General features: G+C 38.7%; 1 protein-coding gene across 10 annotated transcripts in view; it reads right to left on the minus strand.

Moving 5' to 3' along the window:
- TRDN (triadin) overlaps nt 1–21,666 on the minus strand; it is a 301,086-nt gene that overhangs the window by 249,644 nt on the left and 29,776 nt on the right. For 9 of the 10 annotated variants that reach the window (XM_067546692.1, XM_067546686.1, XM_067546690.1 and 6 more), the window contains exon 1: nt 19,361–19,818. The exons of the other annotated variant lie outside the window; for it this stretch is intronic. In XM_067546692.1, coding sequence (XP_067402793.1) covers nt 19,361–19,382 — 22 coding nt within the window. In that variant the 5' untranslated portion in view covers nt 19,383–19,818. Of the gene's footprint in view, nt 1–19,360; nt 19,819–21,666 lie in introns of those variants that run through there. 10 annotated transcript variants of the gene reach the window in all.

Below are 21,666 nucleotides of genomic sequence, written 5' to 3' on the forward strand. Positions count from 1 at the left end.
ATACAAAGAATTAGTCTGGTATATCTTGGAGTGCAAGGGGATACTGAATCCTTCCCCTGGGAAACAAACTGACAAGATATTTTCCTCATGAAAGGAGGGCTACAGCCAGCCTGCCTGAAAAGTGCAGCAAGGATTTTGGGTGAGCAATATTCTACAGGTATTTTGTTAAGTCTAGGCTCTAGAACAATGGTTATGATTTTATATGTAATCATTTGTTTCCAATACTGCTGCTTGCTACAACTAGAGTCTCTACTTGAGACTCTGTTAAATAAACTTGTATTTGATTTCACTATAAACATCTAAGTGCTGTGTGTGTGTTAAATGGAGTGGTGATCTGAGGTGAAACTGGTAAGCCGAAATGTACTCCTTCTTTGGAAGCAGTGACTCTGTGAATAAGGAGTGTGTCCAGTGGACTAGGAGATGGATGCTCCAGGGAGACCCCCAGAAGGCTCAAGGGTTGGGATGTGCCAATCACTAACCTGTAGAATGACAGTGGGGCCTGAGAGGCCTAAAGAGGAGTGTTTATGTTACTGTAGCAGGTGGTGTTGGGGAGCTGACCCATGGCAGGGCCAGACAAGGCTACCTCACATTAAGGGCAGGTGGTAGTGAAGTGCCTCGGACAATCCTGGGAAGTGTCACAGAACTCTTGGCCAATAAAACTACACGAGATTGCAGCAACAATCAAGGATAAAACAACAACTATATTGCAAACTAAAGGTGTCAAAATCTTTCAGCAGTAGGGGCACAATCGCCATTCTCTCTAGAACCATCCCAGAACCAGGCAGCATCAGTTTGGTCTTGCCTACACTGAGTCTTAGTCCATCTTACGCAAGACAGTCTAGGCCACACATTGGAAAAAAAAAACCAGACAATCAAGGTTTGATGAGGGGGGTGGAAAAAGACAGTTGCATGCCAGGCATATAGAGTGTTACAGAGCCCAAAGCATCTCATTTTCTTCCCCAGATACCTAGATACTAGAGTTCTTTCTATGGCACCTCAGCTGCACATTGAAAAGAAAGCGTAACAAACTCTTCAGAATGCCAAACAAGAACACCTTTAAGTGAGATGAGCAATTGCCAGCAGGACCCTATGGGATTGCTCTGACTGGGAAAGATGCAGAATAACTCAAAAAAAACATCCACCCCTACCTATAACAGTCCAAATCAACAAAATCTCATCAGCAGTATAGGGCTGTGAACAGATTTAAGGAATCCCCATGGATCTGACCTTTGTACATTGCTAGGAGATCATCAGCAAATGAGACTACCAGGCTGCGTGTCCTGCTCAGGCCTGAAATCTTAGAAATTCAGATATTGTGAGAGTTGCACTACTTTGTCAAAAAACATATCCAAAAGGGCTGATGTCTGTGTCCCACCCTCACCCACTGCCAAATACTTCCTCATTTTATTTTACTGGGCCATAGATCCCACTCTGTTAGCAATCTGAAATTCTTCCAGCATTCTTAAAATCTCAGTATATTAAATTGGAGAAAACAAAAAGAAACCTTAGTGCAATGATACTCAGACTGAGGCTCAGGAGCCAAAAGTGGCTCTTTAATATGTCTCCTGCATCTCTTTGCAGCATATGAGATTAAAACATTGTGTGATTTAATTATTAACCAATCACCATATTTTTACTCTGTTATTAACCAATGTATCTGACAAAATAATAATACTTGGTCAGTCATTTTGCTGTGAGAAATTATACACACACACACTAAATATTTCCCATCATACTGTTTAAGTAAGACTAGATAGTACTATAGTAAATGAAACAAGGAATTCACAGTACGGTGTCTCTTTTGGGTAATGTTGATCACTAATTTGGCTCCTGAACCACTGATGTCTGAGTATCACTGCCCTACTGTTTGTCTCTTCCACACACATTGCCTTAACAGATATTAAACCCAGTCTATTTCTGAATGATCTAGAAAATCCATATCACTGAGATATGCATCTATGCTACCATAAAATGATGACCTGGTTTTACCAAGCTATCCAGAACTAGACCAGTTCAGATGGAGAAGATTTCTGGAAGTCATTATGGAGAAAAAACTAAACAAAACAGTCTTCACTTCCATGCCAGATATGAAAGAGGATTTTAAAAACTCTCTTTCAAACTTGGCCAGTCTCAAAATCATAGAATCATAACAATGCAGGGCTGGAAGGGACTTCAAAGTCATCAAGTCCACCTCCTGAGGTGAGGCAGGACTAATTAACCCTAGCCCATCCCTGACATTTGTCCAACTTGTTTTTAAAACCTCCAGTGATGGGAATTCTATAGCCTCCCTTGGAAGCCTATTTCAGAGCTTAACTATCCTTATAATCAAAGTTTTTCCTAGTATCCAACCTAAGTCTTCATTGCTGCAGAGTAAGCCCATTACTTCTTGGCCTACTTTCAGTGGACATATTGAACAGTTGATCACCATCTGTTGCCTGATTTCTGGGTGTTTAGTAATTTGAATGGGGTATAGGGTTGCCAATTGATCTGATTAGAAGATAATGAGGTTCTAGTCCTGGAATCAGGATCCGGAAAAGTTTTTGCAAGGACCTCCGGGGTGCATGACAGGAATGCTCACACTGATAATAAAAGCTTATAAATTTATACAGATTTGGTTAAGATAATATAAAATGATAGACAATGACTGATTAAAAGAAAATGAATAATCAAATGGATAATGGGTAGGACTACAGTCCTATTCTAAAGCACATATGATGTATATGTTTATACTGTATGCTTTGGATTAATATTCTCACACCCTCCCCTGATGACCTGGTTGACAGAGATGTCCGGTTCCTCAACTATTGAGTGGAGGGGTGGAGAGCTAGGCAGTGCTCGAGAGCTAAGAGCTATAAGACTAAGACTAAGTCTACAAATAATACTAAGTATAAACTAAGAACAAAAGATTCTAACAAACAAAAGAAGCTTAAAGAAGGAGTAGCTGACGATCACCCCAAGTAACATGGTTTGCCCCTTTTTATACCCTGAACAATATGGGTCCTCCTTGGAAGTCCAAACTTGGCTTCTTCACCCTCAAATGTATAGGATACACTTATTCTATAGGCTGGCAGGTTCGCTCATATTAATGACATATCCATATCCTTTCCAGATGGTTCACTCATCTCACCTTTATTATTTCCGGCCCTTTCTGTGGATTTTGTGGTTTACCTGTGAAGTTTACTTGGGGCATAAACTGAGGCAGCCTGATTTATATGGCAGCTTCCTGTTTCATAGCTCTGTCAGAGTACATTCAAATCTAAAAATAATCTATTTTTCTTTACAAATTTGTGTCACAAGACATTACATGCACATATTCTACAAGTAATAATAAAATGCCAAAACTATAAGGCAACACTTCTGAACTACCAATGGATTACTAAAAACTATATTTTTTCCACTAATATCTTTAATTTCTCAAAAAAATCATGACTCATTGAACCATAGAAAGTAAACAATGTATGTTTTTTTTCCTCCAAAACATAGTTAAATATTTATCAATTTAAAAGGTGTGCTACCTGAGGAAGGAGTTTTCATTATACGTCTCAGTCGTTTGAAAGGAAATAAAGATTACGATCCAGTTTAATTGTAGGAGTGACTGAGAAGAGTGACATTTTATTCTTGAAAGAGATTCGTCTGGAAGACTTACTAGTAGGATAACAAAGCTTTAAACAGTCAGTGACAGGTAACATAAAAATCCTCTTTGAATTCAAATATGTCTAAAATAGAAGATGATTTACTTTGAATATCTTTATACATTATACCCTATCTAAATCACTTTCTAATGCAGTACATGCATTAATCTTCTAAAATGTATACCCCAATCCAACAAAATTCTCAATTGCACCAGTCTATGTTCTCAACATACATGATACAATAAACAATGCCCAATATATGGAATCCTCATATAATAGTGTTCATATGGTAAAATTAATTGTTCTAGCTAAAAGTTTGAAAACATCCAAACCTTACATAACTATGCAGAGCACGGAGCTTAACAAAAATGGTTGTTATTTAATTAATTCACTTCACCATGTAGGTCTAACCTGCACTAGCATGCATATGAAACGATGTTGCTTAAAATAACTCCTGATTGTAATTGTCCTTTGCACAAATAGAGGCATCCACTTACTTACACTTTAGTTACAGGAATTTTTCTGAAATCCATAGCCTCCCTAGATTCCATTATCTGCATAAAAAGGAGACCCTAGAAAAGATAGATTTGCATTCTACATGATCCCTAAAGGCTGAATAGCTACTGTATGGACTTCAACAAAGTGGTTTGCAAACTTAACTCAGATAAACTTAGAAGGCAGTCAAATCGAGCATTATTTTTTTAAGTGACTCAGTCAGTCAGTCCGAAAAGTGTTTACAATGTTAGGGCTTGTCTACTAGGACATACCCAGGGTACAATCTAGACGAATGAGTAGCTGTATCACCTCTGCCCTCTAATCTGGGACTGGGAGTGATTTACATGCTGGAGGCTGTTTGTCAGCAGTCCTGACTGTAGGTTATAGCAGCAAAGCGGTATAAAGGACTCCCCAGATTAGAGGGCAGACATGGCACAGCTATTCACTAGTCTAGATTGTATTTTGGGTATGTCACATCTACAGTTAAAAGGCTGTAACGCTTTAGTGAGGACACTACCCATGCCTACGGGAGGGCTTCTGTCCACCTCCCTGAGAGGCAGCAGCTAGGTTGATGGAAGAATTTTCCTGTCAACCTAGTGCCGTCTACACCGGTGATTGGGAGAGTTTAACTGCATCGCTCAGGGGTGTGGATTTTTCACACCCCTGGACAACAGTTATACCGATCTAATTTCCGAATGCAGGCCAGGACATAAAGTCTTGTCAGAATATATAGCTTGAAGACTTTTTATCTTGATGAAAAGGCCTGTTCCTCCATCTTCCTGACATCACTGACTACGGGACAAATCTTTGCCTCTGAGCTGTGAAAGTGATAATGCGATGGGGGCTGAATGGAAAATGAACCCCTCATGCCAACAATTAGCTACTGAGCCACTCTGTTGTTACTCAGATAGCCTCAAGGATGCATATCATGGGTGCTTTAATGGTGGATCTATGTAGTGGCAGATCCACTACTCTCAGACCCACACCAACAAGGCCTTCAAAGTCCTTTCCAGGTTTGTGTACAGAGAACTCTTGTCAGTGACTTAGAGGAGGAACTCCTCTGAGACATCTGGCATGCAGCACCCGTTTAACATGACAATGCCAATTCTGCTATGTTCAAGGCCACTGGTTCCCAATGGGGAAAGGAAAGAGAAGGATAGGATTTACATACATATATGTGACCTATAAGGCTACTCTCTTCCTTCCTTCCAATATGCAAATTTTGTAAAAGATCTTTTGCGCAATTGTCTTAATTTTCCCTGTCCCCTCAACATTTCCCCTCATTCCTTGATTCACTTTGTATCATGTCAGTGGAATGCAAATGACACCAAATGAAAGAGGCATTTTTCAGTCTAAATACTAATCTCAGAGCATTACATGCTACATTATGCAAATCTTCTGGTGATCCTCAAGCATACCACATAGAGACACAATGTGTTCTATTTAATGACCTCTCATATAGTCTCAAGTTCATACTCAAAATGGGCAATTCTGTTTCTATTTTAGGTTCTTATATGGCTCCCATTACTATCGGACGTGAATGGCTCATAATCTTTTAATGTATTTATCCTCACAACATCTCTGTGAGGTAAGGAACTACTATTACCCCCAATTTACAAATGAGGAAGCACAGCACAGAAAGGCTAAGACCTTTTCTACACAGGGACACTTTGGAAGGTTTATCCAAACTAACTAAAGGTATGAACTAAAGGTGGATTAAACAGGACTAAACCCTTGTGCGCACACCATCATTCAGAATTAAAATGAACTGAATTAAGGCTATTTTAAAATTCAGCTAAACTGAATGAAGGCCACTTTAATTCTGAATAAGTGTCCACACAGGAGTTTAATGTAGTTTAACTACTCCACTTTTAATTCACACCTTTAGATAATTAACTTTCCAGAGTGTCCCCATGCGGACAAGCCCTAAGTGACTTGCCCAAGGTCACACAGGAAGGCTGTCATAGGACAGGGAATCGAACCCTAGCCTCCAGATCCTAGTCAATTGCCCTACCTACTGGAAACAGCCTTCCTTTCTCTGCACGATGTACTCCTCTAACAATATATATGGTAGGCTGTCACTGAATGCAGTTGTCTCTCTTTTTCTAAGTATTATTCCCCCTCATCTCAAACCATTTGAACCTCACATGGTTCTTTATTAATATACACAGAAGCAATTCTTAAACTTTCTATCTTTAGGATTTAAAAAATATCAAAGATACTGGTATGTATCCTTCATTGTTTCAGTAAAGTTTCAAGTAGTTTTCTGAAGTTTCCTTAATATTCACATAGCAGTCTCAGGCTCATATCTTTGCCAGTGTAATGAAAACAGATAGAGATGTCCTCTGCAGATTTAGAAGTTGATAGTCCTTTTTGAATTTTCAAGAAAGCTTCAGAGAGCTACTAAGGTATTCTATGTACATCTCTAAAAGATTTCACAGCCTGTTATATTCTGGTCAAGGGACTATTCATCATCTAACCTTTCTTTATTAATTTCCTTTTCTATTATATAAATAAAGTGAAGTTTCAATGATAATTAGATAAGTGCTAATAACAAATAAAAAATGCATACTTTCACCTTTATCGAAGCTGAACATTTTCACTACAGTTGTTATTGAAGCTTTTCTTACATTGACTATATCATTATAATTACATCACTGACAATTTCTCTTACTAATAAAATTCTTCATCCCAGCTCCAAAAAAGAAAAACAATTGAGAACTAGCAAATGAACCAAAAAAACGAGTCTTACAGTGGATGCATGGAATATACAACAAGTGTGAAGCAAAAATACTGAGTGACTAATGATCTATAATAGGCACAGTGCAAAATAACTAAAAAGATGTGAAAAGTTCCAAAGGGGTAGCTGTGTTAGTCTGTATACAGCAAAAACAACAAGAGTCCTGTAGCACCTTAAAGACTAACAAATTTCTGTGGGCATAAGCTTTTGTAGGCTGCAACCCACTTCGTCAGATGCATGACATGAAAAAGCCATAATTTGGTGACTTCTTCCTATCAATGTGTTTGCAAAAAAACACACCTTATGTCTATGTTACACACAGTGGTCATCAAAGAAACAGGAACACTTTTTCTAGCTACCATTTAAGAACTGCGAACCATTCAAAATCCAAGTGCTTAATAATCAAAGTCAAGAAACAAAAACATAACTTTAATTGTAATATTTTTTAACAAAAAAGCCACCTAGTGGCTCAGAAAGAAATAATGTTTTTTACTAAACCCTCCAAAAAAAAAAACCTTCACTGGAGAAGACAAGCTTTTCTTGTGCTCTTACACTGCGATTACCGAAGTCCTTGAGACATGAACACTGATTTTTAGCTCATTACTGCCCCAAAGATCTATAACAAGATATGCCTCCACAGCCCCATCACAAACTCCCAGCATTAAGACTACTGTCAGTAGTAACCAGCAACATATATGTAGAAGTGGAGACACAGTGCATGATAGAAGAGTTAAGCTCAAAACCAAAATTTAGAGGTGCCACATTTCTTATAAGAGACAGGGCATCCCATCCTGTTCACTCTCAGACTCACTCACACACAGACAAGGGCCAATTGCAGAGGCTAAGAATAAGAACACAACCGCTCTAGATTGCAGCAGCATCCGTACTGTTTACACTTTAAATTACTTCTTGTTGTTACCTAAACACACAAATTATCCTGGATTATGCCACAGTCACTAAAATTCCACAGGATTTTTTCCACTGGAATGCATGTGACTCTGATATTGCTCAATGGAACCCAAGTGTGTTTATCTTCAGGGCAAGCTGCAATCCCTATCTGTCTCAGGCTTTTTTAAAAGGCAGAGAAAGAGCACTTGAAGTAGTATTACATTGTTTGCATTAGTTAATAAGCAAACTTGTGTTTTTAATGTGAATTTGCCTACATGCTGAGAAAAGCAAATTAAAGATTATGAAAATGTAAAGAGCAGATTAAAGTGGCTAAAGTCAAATATGGAATAACTGGAAAACTGATGACTTAGTCCCTGGAAAATTTGCAAATAAAACTGAAATTATGCCTTTCATATACCCTATTGCTGGCTGTATTTTACAGGGGTGGAGGACAAGTTACCTTAGGTGAAAGATTTGTATAACATCTGCAATGTCTAAGAATAACAGGGCACAGAACTTTTAGGCCTTAATCCTGCAAAAATTTATGCATATCCTTAATTTTAAGAACATGAGTAATCCCACTGATTAATTATTTGCTGGAGGATCAGGGCCAAAGTTTTTAAATTCTAAATAAAGATACACAAAAGAGCATTTCAGGAAGAGTTTGGTGCAGCAGGAAGAACTAAGTGATTTCATTAGGATATCAAGATTTTTGAGATTTATGATGGGAGTAAAAATGACATTAATTACTGGGATTGAAGCACCTGGTGATAACCATACACGCACACTTACTGTCGGCTAGGAGAAGAAGGAATGACTTTCCAATGGCAAGACTGACAAAAACATGAAATTATTATTTTTATTTTTAATGGCAGGTTTCTACTAATAGGATCTGATCCAGCAGATGTTACCTGCAACTTTCTGGGTTATGTAACCATTACAAGATTAATAAATTTGGGTTGATTTACACTTAGCATAAAACCTCAGGAACTGAGAGCACCTCCCATTCTTGAATTTACATGCCACCTCTTCTCATTATATTTCTAGGTCTGCTGAAATCAGGGAGTAGTGGAAACAGATAAAAGTCTGATCTCCTGTGATTTACACACTGAGGGCCAAGCTCATACTCCCACTGAAATAAAGAAAACTCCCTTTGATTTCACTGAGAACAGGAGCTAGACTGGGAAGTCAACAGGACACACAACTGAATCTTTTGGTGTTCATAAATAATAAAATGGTTATTAACAGCAGCTCTGCTCATTTTATCAGTACTAAAAAATATTATTTTTGTTAAAGACTGAGACCCTAGAGTTCTGTGATTATATTAAAATCTCAGCTTTCACAATAAGTTTCTAGGCCTCATTGTTGCATAAAGAAGATTGAAAATGTGAACTCTATACACTCAAACACAAGGAAGGTGGGGGTGGGGAAAGAGATACAGAATTTATTATTTGTTGAAATATCACACTTTGTAAGCTAATTTCATTATTTGAGGGAAGGGAGGGCTCCCCCATGATTTTTGAACACTTGGGTGGGCAATGAAATGATTAAAAACAAAAAATCACAATGAAATTTATAGGTAAGCCTGATACTACATCTTTGGAGACTCTCCAACATAGCAGCATTATGATTACTGCTGAGGAAATGATTAATACAAATTTGAGGAATTTCACCTCTGTTCAAAAATAGCAAAATTTTCAAATGTAATCACTAATAAAAGCTATATGTACATTTCTTGAATGGATCATTTTTGCTCAGCTGATTGTTCAAAACAGTTCATTATGAGTATTTAAAATTTGTGCACTACTAGTTAGTTACATGCTCCATGGTGTTGTCCTTATTTGGATGACTTATGCGAAATCATCTAATCAGCAGACAGAAAACATGACATATATAAAACCAGCAATAGCTCAAATCACAAATAGATTCAACTGTAAAATTCAAAATGTACAATTTGCCATGACGGAATATTCAAGCTTAACATTCACTTTTCACAAGTATATAGCACATGAAAAGTTCATTGGGATACCGAGGGACAAAAAATAAATACAAATGGGATGTAAACATAGTTAAAGTAAATTTGTGCAAAATTTTGAATATTCATAGTGAACTTTTGTTTTGTTAGAACTTCCGTAGTTATAATTATGATGCTCTATATGGCCGTGGTTTTTTTCAAGATCTCTGAAGTGTGGTATTTATTAACAAAAAGTTCAATACATTTTAAGCTCTTTAGGGCAGAGACTGTCTTTGATATATATCTGTAGAGTGCCCACCACAGAGTTCTGGACTCTAGGCACCAACATAATACAAATATTTACTAATAATTTTGAAATGGATCGAGTAGCTTTTGTAGTCTTGGCAGTTTCTGCCCGACATTGTTATTGCTATTTATTTTTTTAAATTGAATATAGAACGCTGATGAATGGGTAGGAATAGAGAAGTGCAATTAACCAAATCAGTTACACTGTTTATATGCTTGTGTGCACATGCCTTCGGCACTTCTCAGTGTGAGATGCATTAGCCTATACAAGATAAATAAAGTATGGCAAATGTAATTTAGTGGGAAACTTTTTCAATTTAATGAGGAAAAAAAATCAAACCCACATCACTTCTTTGTGTCATTAAAACTAAAATTATCTTTAAAATAATATATTTTACTTGCCTGAATTTAATTCAGCTAAAAATCAGGTGCTCACTTAGGGCCAGAGCCAGGAAAGCACTTATAAACATGCTTAATTAAGTCCATATTGACAGCATGTGCTTAAAGTTAGGCAAATTTTAAGTACCCTTAAAAAATATGGATGTTTTCCTGAATTAAGGTCTGACTTATTTGTGGTTATTTTCTTATGGGGATTTTCAAAGTCAGTAGAGTCCCTATTCGACTGAATTGTTTTCTTTTTTAAGTAGTTGTTTGCAAAGTCTTCCTAGTCCTATATTTATAAACTTATCCTTTTTAAGCATACTACTGTGCTCTTTTAAAGAAAGCAAAAATAATCATATCAGCTGCCAACGATTCCTAAGTAATTCAACAACAAAATAATGTACGGAGAAAAAAAAAAGAAAAATCTTTTTGGTTTCAAGCACAGAAAAGGGTATGAAATAGTGAAAGAAAATGTGAAAATCCTTTTGCTTTATGTCCTTTTACACGTTTGCTCAGATAGGAAATTATTTGTTAAAAAAATATGCTTGTAATTTATTTCGTCTTTTGTCCCTAGCACAGTATGTTGCCACCTTTGGACTATATATGAGTGACATATAATGCCTATAGCAATCAGTTAGCCAGTACTTCTTACATTTAGGATTAAAATCATACTACCACTTCCCCACAAATCCTTGCAAAAAATATAGATGGCCAAGTGCAGTATAATGTGGTGTCCAACATCCGGCTGCTTAAAAGTCTATGTATTTCATACCACAGCAAACACTGTGAAAAGAGTATTTTAGAGTGACAGCTGGTGTAAAGGGTGCATTTTAGCATATACGCTTATGGACCGTGAACCAGCAAGCACCTGTCTCACATGGATTGTGTCTGTTTTGGGGTCTGATTGCAGGTGCACTGTAGCCAGGACGAGTCCATAAAAATAATGCTTTTGTGGTGTTAGTATATTCCACCAACGCCACAAAACAAAAAATTCCTGAATTTGGCTCATGGATACCTTTTGCTACAAAAACCTATACCAGGTTTCCAAAATTCTGTATTAAGATTACTTGCTCCTTACATGACAATCTCCACCAACAAAGTTTATTTCTCCACTGGCCTTCACCAGGTAGCATAGGCTGTGGCACAAAGATCTGTCAATACATCACATTAGGAAATTTCCACTAAGGTTAGGCTTGCAATGCTATTTAGAGGACAACATAAACAGTAAATGCATAACATAGGTGTGGCTTTGCTTTTGCACTATAGCAATCCATAGTCACACACATTTTGGCTGCTATTGTGAAGCACACAAAATCTCTAAGACAAGCATGATTTTTGTACTTTCACTTTCTTCTTAAAAACAGAGACATTAACATATTAATGTAGCACTATGATTACAGTTTTTAACATTCCAGTTTACCTACCAAAGGTGTGTAACCTACACTAACCTTGCACCACACACATGGTCTTTTAAATTACTAATTATGCTGTTAAATATACAGGTTTAAGTCCCATTCTGCCTTCAGATGTGCTTACACCACAGTTGTCTTAGCAGGAATTGACAGAGGAATCTGATGGCAAAACTGAGTCTATATGTAAAACATGCACAAGTTACAGGCCATATGAGCACCTTAATTTGATATATAGATATAAAATTAGTTCTAGAAAACAAGAATGGAATATTTCTGAGAAAACATTATGACAGGTTTTTCACATTCAACATAGCTATTAGCAAGGATTGAAATGAGATTCAGCTGTTCTAAAGTGCATAGAAAACCACAGCTTAAACCTATGTAGTGGAATATAGGAAAGCCAGTTCATTTACATACCAAAGGATCTGACAAAGGCATAGATTCATTGTACCTTTGACAATTTGACTGCAGGGAAAGGTATGTGGATACTTTTGATGTTGGGAGAACACAAGCATGTACAGGGAGTATCCAGTCTTTATTCATTACACATATGCAAAGGATTTCTTTAAACTAGCTTTGAAGATAGAAAGCAGAGGCTTCTCCAGATAGAAAGTTGATCTACATTTCCATTACTTTATATTCTTTCTTTTTTGGAAAACGGGTTCACGTGGCAGTAAGTGGAACTTTAAGGCAAAAGACAAACTCCTACTGAGCTGTAGAGCTGACTTTAAGAAGGCAAACCACAGGACGGAATTAGGGCTAATTCTTTCATTGACTGGCCTAGCCGGGGGGTTAAACGGAGTACAAGAGACTCCCTGTAACCTGGTTTCTAAGGGCCTGTCACGGGGTAAGCCTTCTCCATCATCCCCAGGGGGAAGTTCAAGGAGTTAACGAGGGGAATGGGGTGCCCCCGCAGGTGCAATCTAACAGACTGGGTCTCCTTGGCCCTGAGCCCTGCAAGTCTGAGGTATATCAGCTGGCTCCTGCAATGGGTAACACAGGCTAGTGGCCAGAGTCCATAGTTGCCCTCAGGTCAAGGTGGTACGGCCAAGCAGCCAGAGTCGATAGTCACCCATGGGTTAAGGTCATCCCTTGGGCATCCGGGTCATCAGGGTTTCCCCTTCTGCCCAGCCACTGCCCGTGTCTCCCCTTGGTTGTGAGGCTCCCTGGTGAAGGCGTCTCCTTGAGCATCTGGCTCTGGGCAGCCGATGAAGCGTGGCCAGTCTCAAAAAACTTTAGGGCATGGAATCACTACTCCTGTCGCTCACCTATCTCGGCATCCTCAGTTTAGGGCATGGAATCACTACTCCTGTTGCTCATCTATCTCGGCATCCTCAGTTTTCAAAGACTATTGAAGATACAGGAAACATCTGTGATTCAGAGGTATGAACTATCTTTGGCCCTCCTTCATACACTTCTCTAATGAGGCTATTTCTTGGTTTTAACATTTTATGGTGAATTTTATGCTGTTTGAACTTAAACTGCAAAACCCTCAAAACATCTCAACAGGGATGTCAGCAGGGTGAAGGGGCCCTTTCTAAATGAGTTAGGACTATGAATACTTTCCCAGCAATTTACTTTACTTTCTGTATTATAAAACATGGGGTTTTAAACATAAAACAACAATGAATACATAACAAAATATAAAGTAGGAGTGAAATATTGGTCCTAATGAGGTCAATGGAAGTTTTCCCATAACCTTCATTGGGGCGACCTCACCTTGGGTGTTTAAACAGCATTTAGTTGGTAAAGTTAACATTGTTCAATCTGCTTAAATGGAGCAGAAACTAGGTAATATTAGCCTTAAAAAGAAAAAGAAAGCTTCTTTCCCTCTGTAGAGCAGCTGACCTGCCTCATCTAGGGCAACTCTGGTTTCTCTGACTTCGATGCAACTAGGACTGAAGCCAGCCCTATGTTATGAAACCTGCTTTAAAACAGCACTGATTTTTTACTTTCCCAGAGTGAAGTTCAGGTTTTAGCTCTCAATGTTGTCACTAAAGCACCATGGATTGGCTGCAGTCTCAAACCCATTTATGCTAGGGGCAATGGGTAATACATTTGTTTTAAGTGCCTAATGGACAGATTTTTAAAGGTATTTAAGCACTAAGAGATGCTGGTAGGCACCTACTGGGATTTTCAAAAGAGCCAAGGCACTATGTTCCATTGACTTTCAATAAGTCTCCTAGGGCAAAGTGTTCAAAAGCCCCTAAGTAACTTAAACACTGCGATCCCATCAACATTCTTTCACTTTTGTAATGTGCACATAGCCCAACTTCCATTTTCAGAATTCTGCCAGCATAGCTAGCTTGGTCAAGGGTGTGAGGGGAAAAGTTGTGATTCCTAACTGATAGCCATGGCAACAGAAGTCACTAGTGTAGATGTAGGTAATCTGGTAAAGCCGCACATTTACCAGGATAGCTTGTTTCACTAATGGGAGGGGGGGGGGGGTTACTTCACCAGTACAAAGTACAGCTTTGTTGGTATAGCTGCATCCACAGTAGAAGCATTTTGCAGGGTTAGCATGTGGTATTTCTATACCGGTAAAGTGCTCCTAGTGTAGACATGGCTTCAGGTTCTGGAGTCATTTTAGGTGCTTTTAAACATATTCACCCAATGTGTTTAACGTAGTTGGCACCTGGTCGGGTATCTACATCCAGTTGGTGGTGGGACTTTTTTTTTTTTAGCATCTTTAGTGTAGGCAATGCCTTAAGAAAGCTGGATACATTCTCAGTATGTTTCTATCCCGAAAAGGTAGATGTAGGGTAGGATAATGTCCATAGCTATTAACACTTAGGGCAGGGGTTCTCAAACTGGGGGTCAGGACCGCTCAAGGGGTCATGAGGTTATTATGGGGGGGTGTTATGAGCGGTCAGCCACCATGCATGCTAGAGTGCAGCTGTCAGCCTTGTGCATGGCTGACAGCCAGAGCCCTTCAGAGCTGGATCGCCAGAGAGCCAGCGGCTGCTGGCTGGGTGCCCAGCTTTGAAGGCAGTGCCACCCCCAGCAGCAGCGCAGAAGGAAGGGTGGCACATGGCATTGGGGGTGATCACTTTTTGTAGGGGGCATCAGAGCCTGAAATATTTCCAAAGGAGATCCCAGCAAAAAATATTTGAGAACCCCTGACTTAGGTAAAGGAATTTTTAAAGTTTAATGCTAGTTATTTTGATTACTATTCTGAATGTAACAGTACAGACATTTTTAAAGTGCATAAATAGATTGCTGGTATATAGACAGAACATGGAAAGCTTCAGAATTCAAAGAATTCTAAGACCTCTAAGGATTTGCAATTAATTTTAAACTAAAATATAAATTTGAAAACACAAGAACATATTTGGAAACACCGTCTCGTGTGTGTGTCTGTCTATCCACAAAATACAGATTCAATTTTGCAGATACAATTGTGTGTCTGTTAGCATTAGTAGGTGATTGGAAGGAAATTAATTGTTCCTACACAAAAGAGGGTACAGATTGAGGTGTGTATCAGAATCAGGCCCATTATTCCAAAATATATTATTCAGTAAATATTTATATGTGACAATCAGATTAGTCATACGTGGAAAAATCGGCTTCATCCCTTTGCAGTGCTATGCCGGATATGCCATTTGCCTCCTGATCGAGGCTAGATCAGATAAGTTGATGCTACACATGATCTTAGACACACAAATAAGGAAGCCATTCTTATAAAATATTTTTAAACTTGTTTGTTTTGAACTGAGAACATTTAGAAACATTTTTTAAATTTAATACTCCTGTGTGAGCAGTCCTTTGATTATCCTATATGTGAACTTCTGGGCTGCTGAAGGTTACTATTAGCTTCTGCATAAGCACACCTAAAGTATGCGTTGAACATCTTTATGACTCTATTCTCTGGCCCCTAATGTGTTATTTCTCATGTATCACCTATGTGATGACCTATATTACTTTTAAAGTGTGCAATCCTTGTTAAATCTGCCTTTTCAAATGTTTTGACTATATAAAACTTTTCTTACTTGTCTAGTGGACTGAGCACAGGACAAAAATCCAGGAAATAATCCTGGTTTTGTCACTGACAAGCTGTGGAGCCTCTGGTAAGTCACTTACAGCTAAAACTGACTGTTCCTGGTAGCTATGCATCTGTGCATTGCCCATTAATCAGGGCAGATTGCAAACTGGGGACTGAACTGTAACTGAGCATTTGTGAATCTAGTGTCTCGGACAGGTACATACCCAAGGTGGCTAATGCCTTATGCTGCCTTGACTATACTCTGTTTTTAGTGTGATAGCTATATCAGAGCTAGCACAGGTACATCTCCTTGAGCTGGCAATTATATCTCCAACTGAAAGGACAGACATACCCTTAGATAGTTCAGGGCCTGTTTCCCCCTTGCTCCCTGGCATGCCTACTTCCTCTCTGTGTTGAATCAGCTGTGCTAGCTCGTGCATTGCAAGACCAGAACTAGGGCTCTGTTCATTCTTTAACCACATGGGGGGGAGGGGAGGAGCAAGCTGGTGGCAGCTGTTCTCTCTCCCATATTGTGACTTGTAATGCCAGTAGCCAGCACAGTGGAGTAAGGTGCCCCCTTATTCCCCTGAGCATGCTCGTAGGTTGGCCAACAACTGAGCCCCTAACCTTTCAGTATATTTGCCCATTTGGAAATGTAATATTTACCAAACTCACAGGTGTGTCGTGAAGATGAAGTAGTTAATGTTCAGACTCAGCTTTCAGTCACATCTAGAATGCTACTTATTACTAAATAATAGATTTTTAAAGTGCATTTCTGTTTCTGATATTGCAAATAAATGTTATTAGGAATGTGAGAGACTCAGTTTAATCCTTTGGATTCATTTTGTGAGCATTCATTGGACAAGAGAACTAGATATTTGGCATATACATGCCAGTTTTCTAAGGCTTTATGTAGACTTCCTGTGATGACTAATTCATTTTGTCATTTTTTTTATGAAATAGTGTTTTGTTGGTGTGATCTTGCCACGCAACTTTTTAGTTGAGATAAAATGTTATCCCAGCTAGTATATATAGAGCCTTGCATTAGAAACTATTATACGACTGGTTCTCTACCATGTTGTTCCATTTTTAATTTGAATTCATTTCAACAGCATTACATTTCTGGGGTAAAACTGGAGTTATGTAGTGATTAATCATGCCTCCGTCCTGTATAATTAACACTAAGAAGGGCACTATCCTGAGATGGAGTATCATATAAAAAGATGTCTAGATATTTGCATCAAGGTGACATGGCCCCAGCCCACCCAATCTAGAGAACCTCTCTTTAGTTCAGCAAGCAAAACAGCAGAGGCAGCATTACGGCCTTCCCTTCAGTCATAGAATGTGTAGTTCCACGCACTCTGGTTGCCATGCAGTGCTATCTAACATTTATGTATGGTATTTCATGGAGCAAGTTCTGACTGACAGCCTGGATGATGTGTGATTGTCAGTACAACAAAGATAAAAGGAACAGTAACTTTAATATTATTAAGGGCAGGAAGTCACTTGCAGTTCATAGACTGGAAAGGTGTAAGATTTGTTGCAGTCTGGATTTGAACTTCAAGCTCCCCCATTTGCATCAACAACAACTCAGGAAAGGTACTCCACCATGAAACTTAATTGTAGCCTCAGATTCAAAATTCATTATGCTGCCAGGGAATAAAACTTTAAATCACCTAATGAATCAGCTTCTAAAAATAATTCAGATGATCAATATAACCCTCCTCCACAACCAGGGAAAAGATGGCTTCCACAGCCCCATCAACCTATTTACTGAAAGTCAGCCTGCTGTAGAATTGACATCCATTACCAGCTGAAGCCACCACTGTCTTACACAGGGCCAAAAGATACACATTATTTCAGCTGAACAGAGCCTTTAAGTTTCACAGGGATGTTTAGAGTCTTCTTAACAGTACTTGGTAAGATTGTTTTAAAAAAAAACAAAAAAACACAACCTTTTAATTTCAATTACCAGATGCCAGATTCAGCAACACACAATAACTATACAGATGTGTAATACAGCTAAGTGACTTACACTGTTGAAAAACCTTGTGTATTTCATATTAATTTTGAGCTAGTCTGCATTAGGGATTTTCAGTTAATATCTACAATAAGCAATGAACCTGCCACAAGAACAAAAACCAAAAACAAAAAGTCCTCAACCAGACACAAGCATATTCTGCCTTCAAAATCATGCATACAAGTCCCTTTGACACCTCTGGTAATATCCAGCATGTATCTGAGGACAAATATAATTCTCCAGATATCAAATACAAAATGAACGAAACGTTTCCACCAAATTTGGATAAGAATTTCTACATAAACTAGCCCCAGCATTTGTGATAGAGCTGTCAGGCTGTGCCACCTGTTTTAGTAGTATTTGCTGCCAGAAGCAAAGTTATATACACTCATCCAGTCACTGATGATTAAAAAAGGACACACACACACACACACACACACTCTATGTTCGCTATAGCTAACATCAACCAAGAACAGTGCAACTTCTGACACTGCTAATTTTGCAGCCTTTAGAAAACAGATTCATTCACTATTAATGAATGCCAATCCACTGAAACAGAATGTTTAAAATTGAAAAAATGAAAGATTAAAAGTATAAATTTAGCGTACTGAAACACTATTACAAACAAAATAAAAATAACAACTTAAAAATAACTTGACTGTCAAAAAGCCTTTTTTCTTCTTTTTTTTAATGTCACTATTAAGCTTGATGATCAGTAGAGTGATCCATAATGGAAAAAAGCTGGCATCAAATTCCACTAAAAATATTCAATATTTGAGTGAAAATATTGAATTTTAAACAGCTTCCTTGTTGTTGATAAAATATTGTTATGAATCTAAAAAGTCATTTAGATATGAATAGTTAGGAAATAAAATACATGAAATATTCTCTATTTTAGGATAAGTGTTTCATGGTTTATATGATTACTTCTCATTCTTTGGGCCTAACCCTGGAGTTATTCAAGCAATGCTCTCCCGGGCTTTCATTAGGAGCTTTATCTGGATAAGGACTGCGGGATCAGTACTATTTACTCCTAATTAACATTAAAATAGAGCTTACAAATTTAGGCCCTGATCCTCCAAATGGTTCCATGCAAGTATACCCCAGTGCCTCCACTGAGCCAGATGTGGGATCAGGCCCACAGAACTGTGTTCTGACATGAGCAAAACTCAGAGAGTTCAGTGCCCATTTTGCTGATAGGAGATGTGTCTGCATAAGAACTTTGGGACTGGAGCTATTGGTATTCAGTCTAATAGCTTCAGTTCATTACATGCATGTTCCCCTTCTTGTATCACTTTAGGGTCACTGTGTAAGTGATGGTTGCTCAGGTTACATGACCAATGCTATTTTTAGAGGTGTGTGGTGATCTAGCTTCACTAACTAGCAGTGGAGTCGCCAGCTGCCAGACAAACACTTTGCACACAAAATCCACCCTTCAGGAAAACTGCTATTCCCTTAAAAGCAATAAATCACGCTGACATGCTGACTCAATTAGACAGTCGAAGTACAAATCATTTTCAGTTAATTGTATTTGAAAATGGTTACAGTACCTTCTGCTGTAATCTCAGCCATAGCAGTGATGGTAAGAGATACTCTACTAAACAGGTCAAGTTATACCAGCAGCTTAGATAATTCTTCTGGGTCACTGACTCTTAACAGGAGATGCAGAAATAAAAGGTGGGGAGGTCCTCCTCTTTTCCTATTCTGTTTCTTCTTCTTTTGTGTCTTTCTGAACTGATCTTCTCTGTAAAGTCCTGGCCTCCCAGAACAACCAAAGCCTTTCCCAAGGCAATGCCAGCAGTTCAGACTAAAAGTATCAGCTTCTAACAAAAATAGCCATGCCTCATAGTGGATCTTCAGCACTTCTTTTTCCTAAGAACCACACACCCTATAAATAAAAATAAAAAATCCCCAGCTCCAAAGGCGACAGCAGAGCAGTGAAAGGCAGCAAAAAAGCAAAGGAACTGGAAAGAACTGTTTAAAGCACCTGCAGCTTCTCTAATGTACTTGCAGTTCTTTGGCGTGTAGGTCAGAAAACACGAAATAAAGAGTTAAAAGTAACCTTATCCCCATCATAGCTCAAATTTATTCTTAGCACACTTAATGCTTGGCACATTCTTCCTGGCCTTATTAGGATTGAGGAGGGTCCTATGAAGTCTACCAGTCAACAGATAGGGTAAATGTAGGTAATTTTCTCCACTTTGATTCTCATTCCCAGTTACTGAGATGCAAACAGTAAAGTCATCTTAGAACATATCAACCATTAAAAACTTTACCTTTGTCTTTTGTTCAATTATTTCACACACTTGCAAAGTTATTTGAAGCATTACAGAGTGTTTGTAAATAAATACTTGAATTAAAGGATGCAGGTTAGATCCATTAACCTCTACCATTATTAAACAGATCAGATTATCTTTCCCAGGCCTAATTCAAGGAACTCTAGCAAGTCAAGTTTGGTGCAAAATGTGTTTATAAACAAACTTTTACAAAAGTCAGTATTAATAGATTTAAAAAAAAAATTCTATTGGATTTATTAAAAAACAAAAATATGATCCATTATAGTGCTTGAAATGCCAAAACTGCAGGATTACACTAGTTGGTGAGAACATAAAATAGACTAAAAGTTGCCCTTGTAACAGCTTTCCTCAGCATATATACAGGCTCATATGAAATCAGAAGCTGATTCTAGCAATGTTGTGACAGGTGAACCTGTAGTCAGCTCATCTCTATTGCAAGGACTTGGATTTGCACGTCTCATCACCCCTGCATCTGAAGTAAGCACGGAGTTATGTGCAAGGTGCAAGAAAAGAAGGCTTGTGTGGTGGGTGAGAAGCAGAAGGGAAGACAAATGATTCAGAATGAGCAAGTGGGAGAAGAGAATGGGAGTGGCCAAAGAGTGTCCTTAATTAGATTGTAAACTCATCAGGGCCGGGACCAAGTCTAAGCATTTCACCACCACATATGCAATGTGCATGTGTTTCTGTCCATCTGCTTCCACCCTCAGTCCCAGTCTCCACCCCACCCCCGACTCCCTTGCCAGAGAAGCACTGGGGCACCTTGTCTCTGCCCACCCTTTCCCAGCTGCTCCATGCTGAACTTGTCCCAGCAAAGGCAGAGATACAGCCCATCTAGTTGTAATGCGCCCACCATACCAGCGCTGTGAGCAGGAAGAGAAATGGTGCAGGCATCCCTGCAGCCCTACTGGATCTGCAACATTCCTGAAGGGCTGCAAGGAGGCATGCAGGAAGCCAAATGCAGGAATATCACATGAGAGTCATGACATGTGGCAGCTCAACTGCTAATTTCAGCAGCCCCCTGTAATGGAGACACAGGTAGGAGCTGAGCATTTTATACATGTGTGAGATAATCTCACTGAGATTAGTTGTCTTTGACTTTGGGGAAACATTCATTAAGTGCAGCAGGCGTGAGTTAAATTAGGTTCTACTTTTCTGTGTGTCGCCCTGTTTTGAATGAAGAGGAATATTATTTGGGGCAATGTTATAAGTAGGTTCCTCCTTTAGAAGGCTGAGCAAGGGAGGCTCCTTTAGTGGAGCTTAGACACAGCAAGAACACCACAAGGCCAGGTAAAACTCTTGTGTCTGGCAATAAGCTCTAGTCTAGGAGTTTGCACCCAGGATGAAATTCACCTCTATGCAGAGAGCCAGCACAGAGTCTATGCAACACTTAAGCCCACAAAGAAAGGGCTGGCCCTCTGCATAGGAGTGAATTTTGTACCTAACCCCTTAAATTGGGTAATACTCTTTTTGGTACTATGCCACTTTTTAATATTTTAACTTTTTTAATTTTTGAAACAATGAAAACTTATTATCTATCCCTGGGGTAGTTCTTCCAGGAG

This window comes from Emydura macquarii, unplaced genomic scaffold, assembly GCF_026122565.2.
Source record: "Emydura macquarii macquarii isolate MOO-44397 ecotype Brisbane River unplaced genomic scaffold, CSIRO-AGI_Emac_v2 contig_1146, whole genome shotgun sequence".
Lineage (NCBI taxonomy): Eukaryota > Metazoa > Chordata > Testudines > Chelidae > Emydura > Emydura macquarii.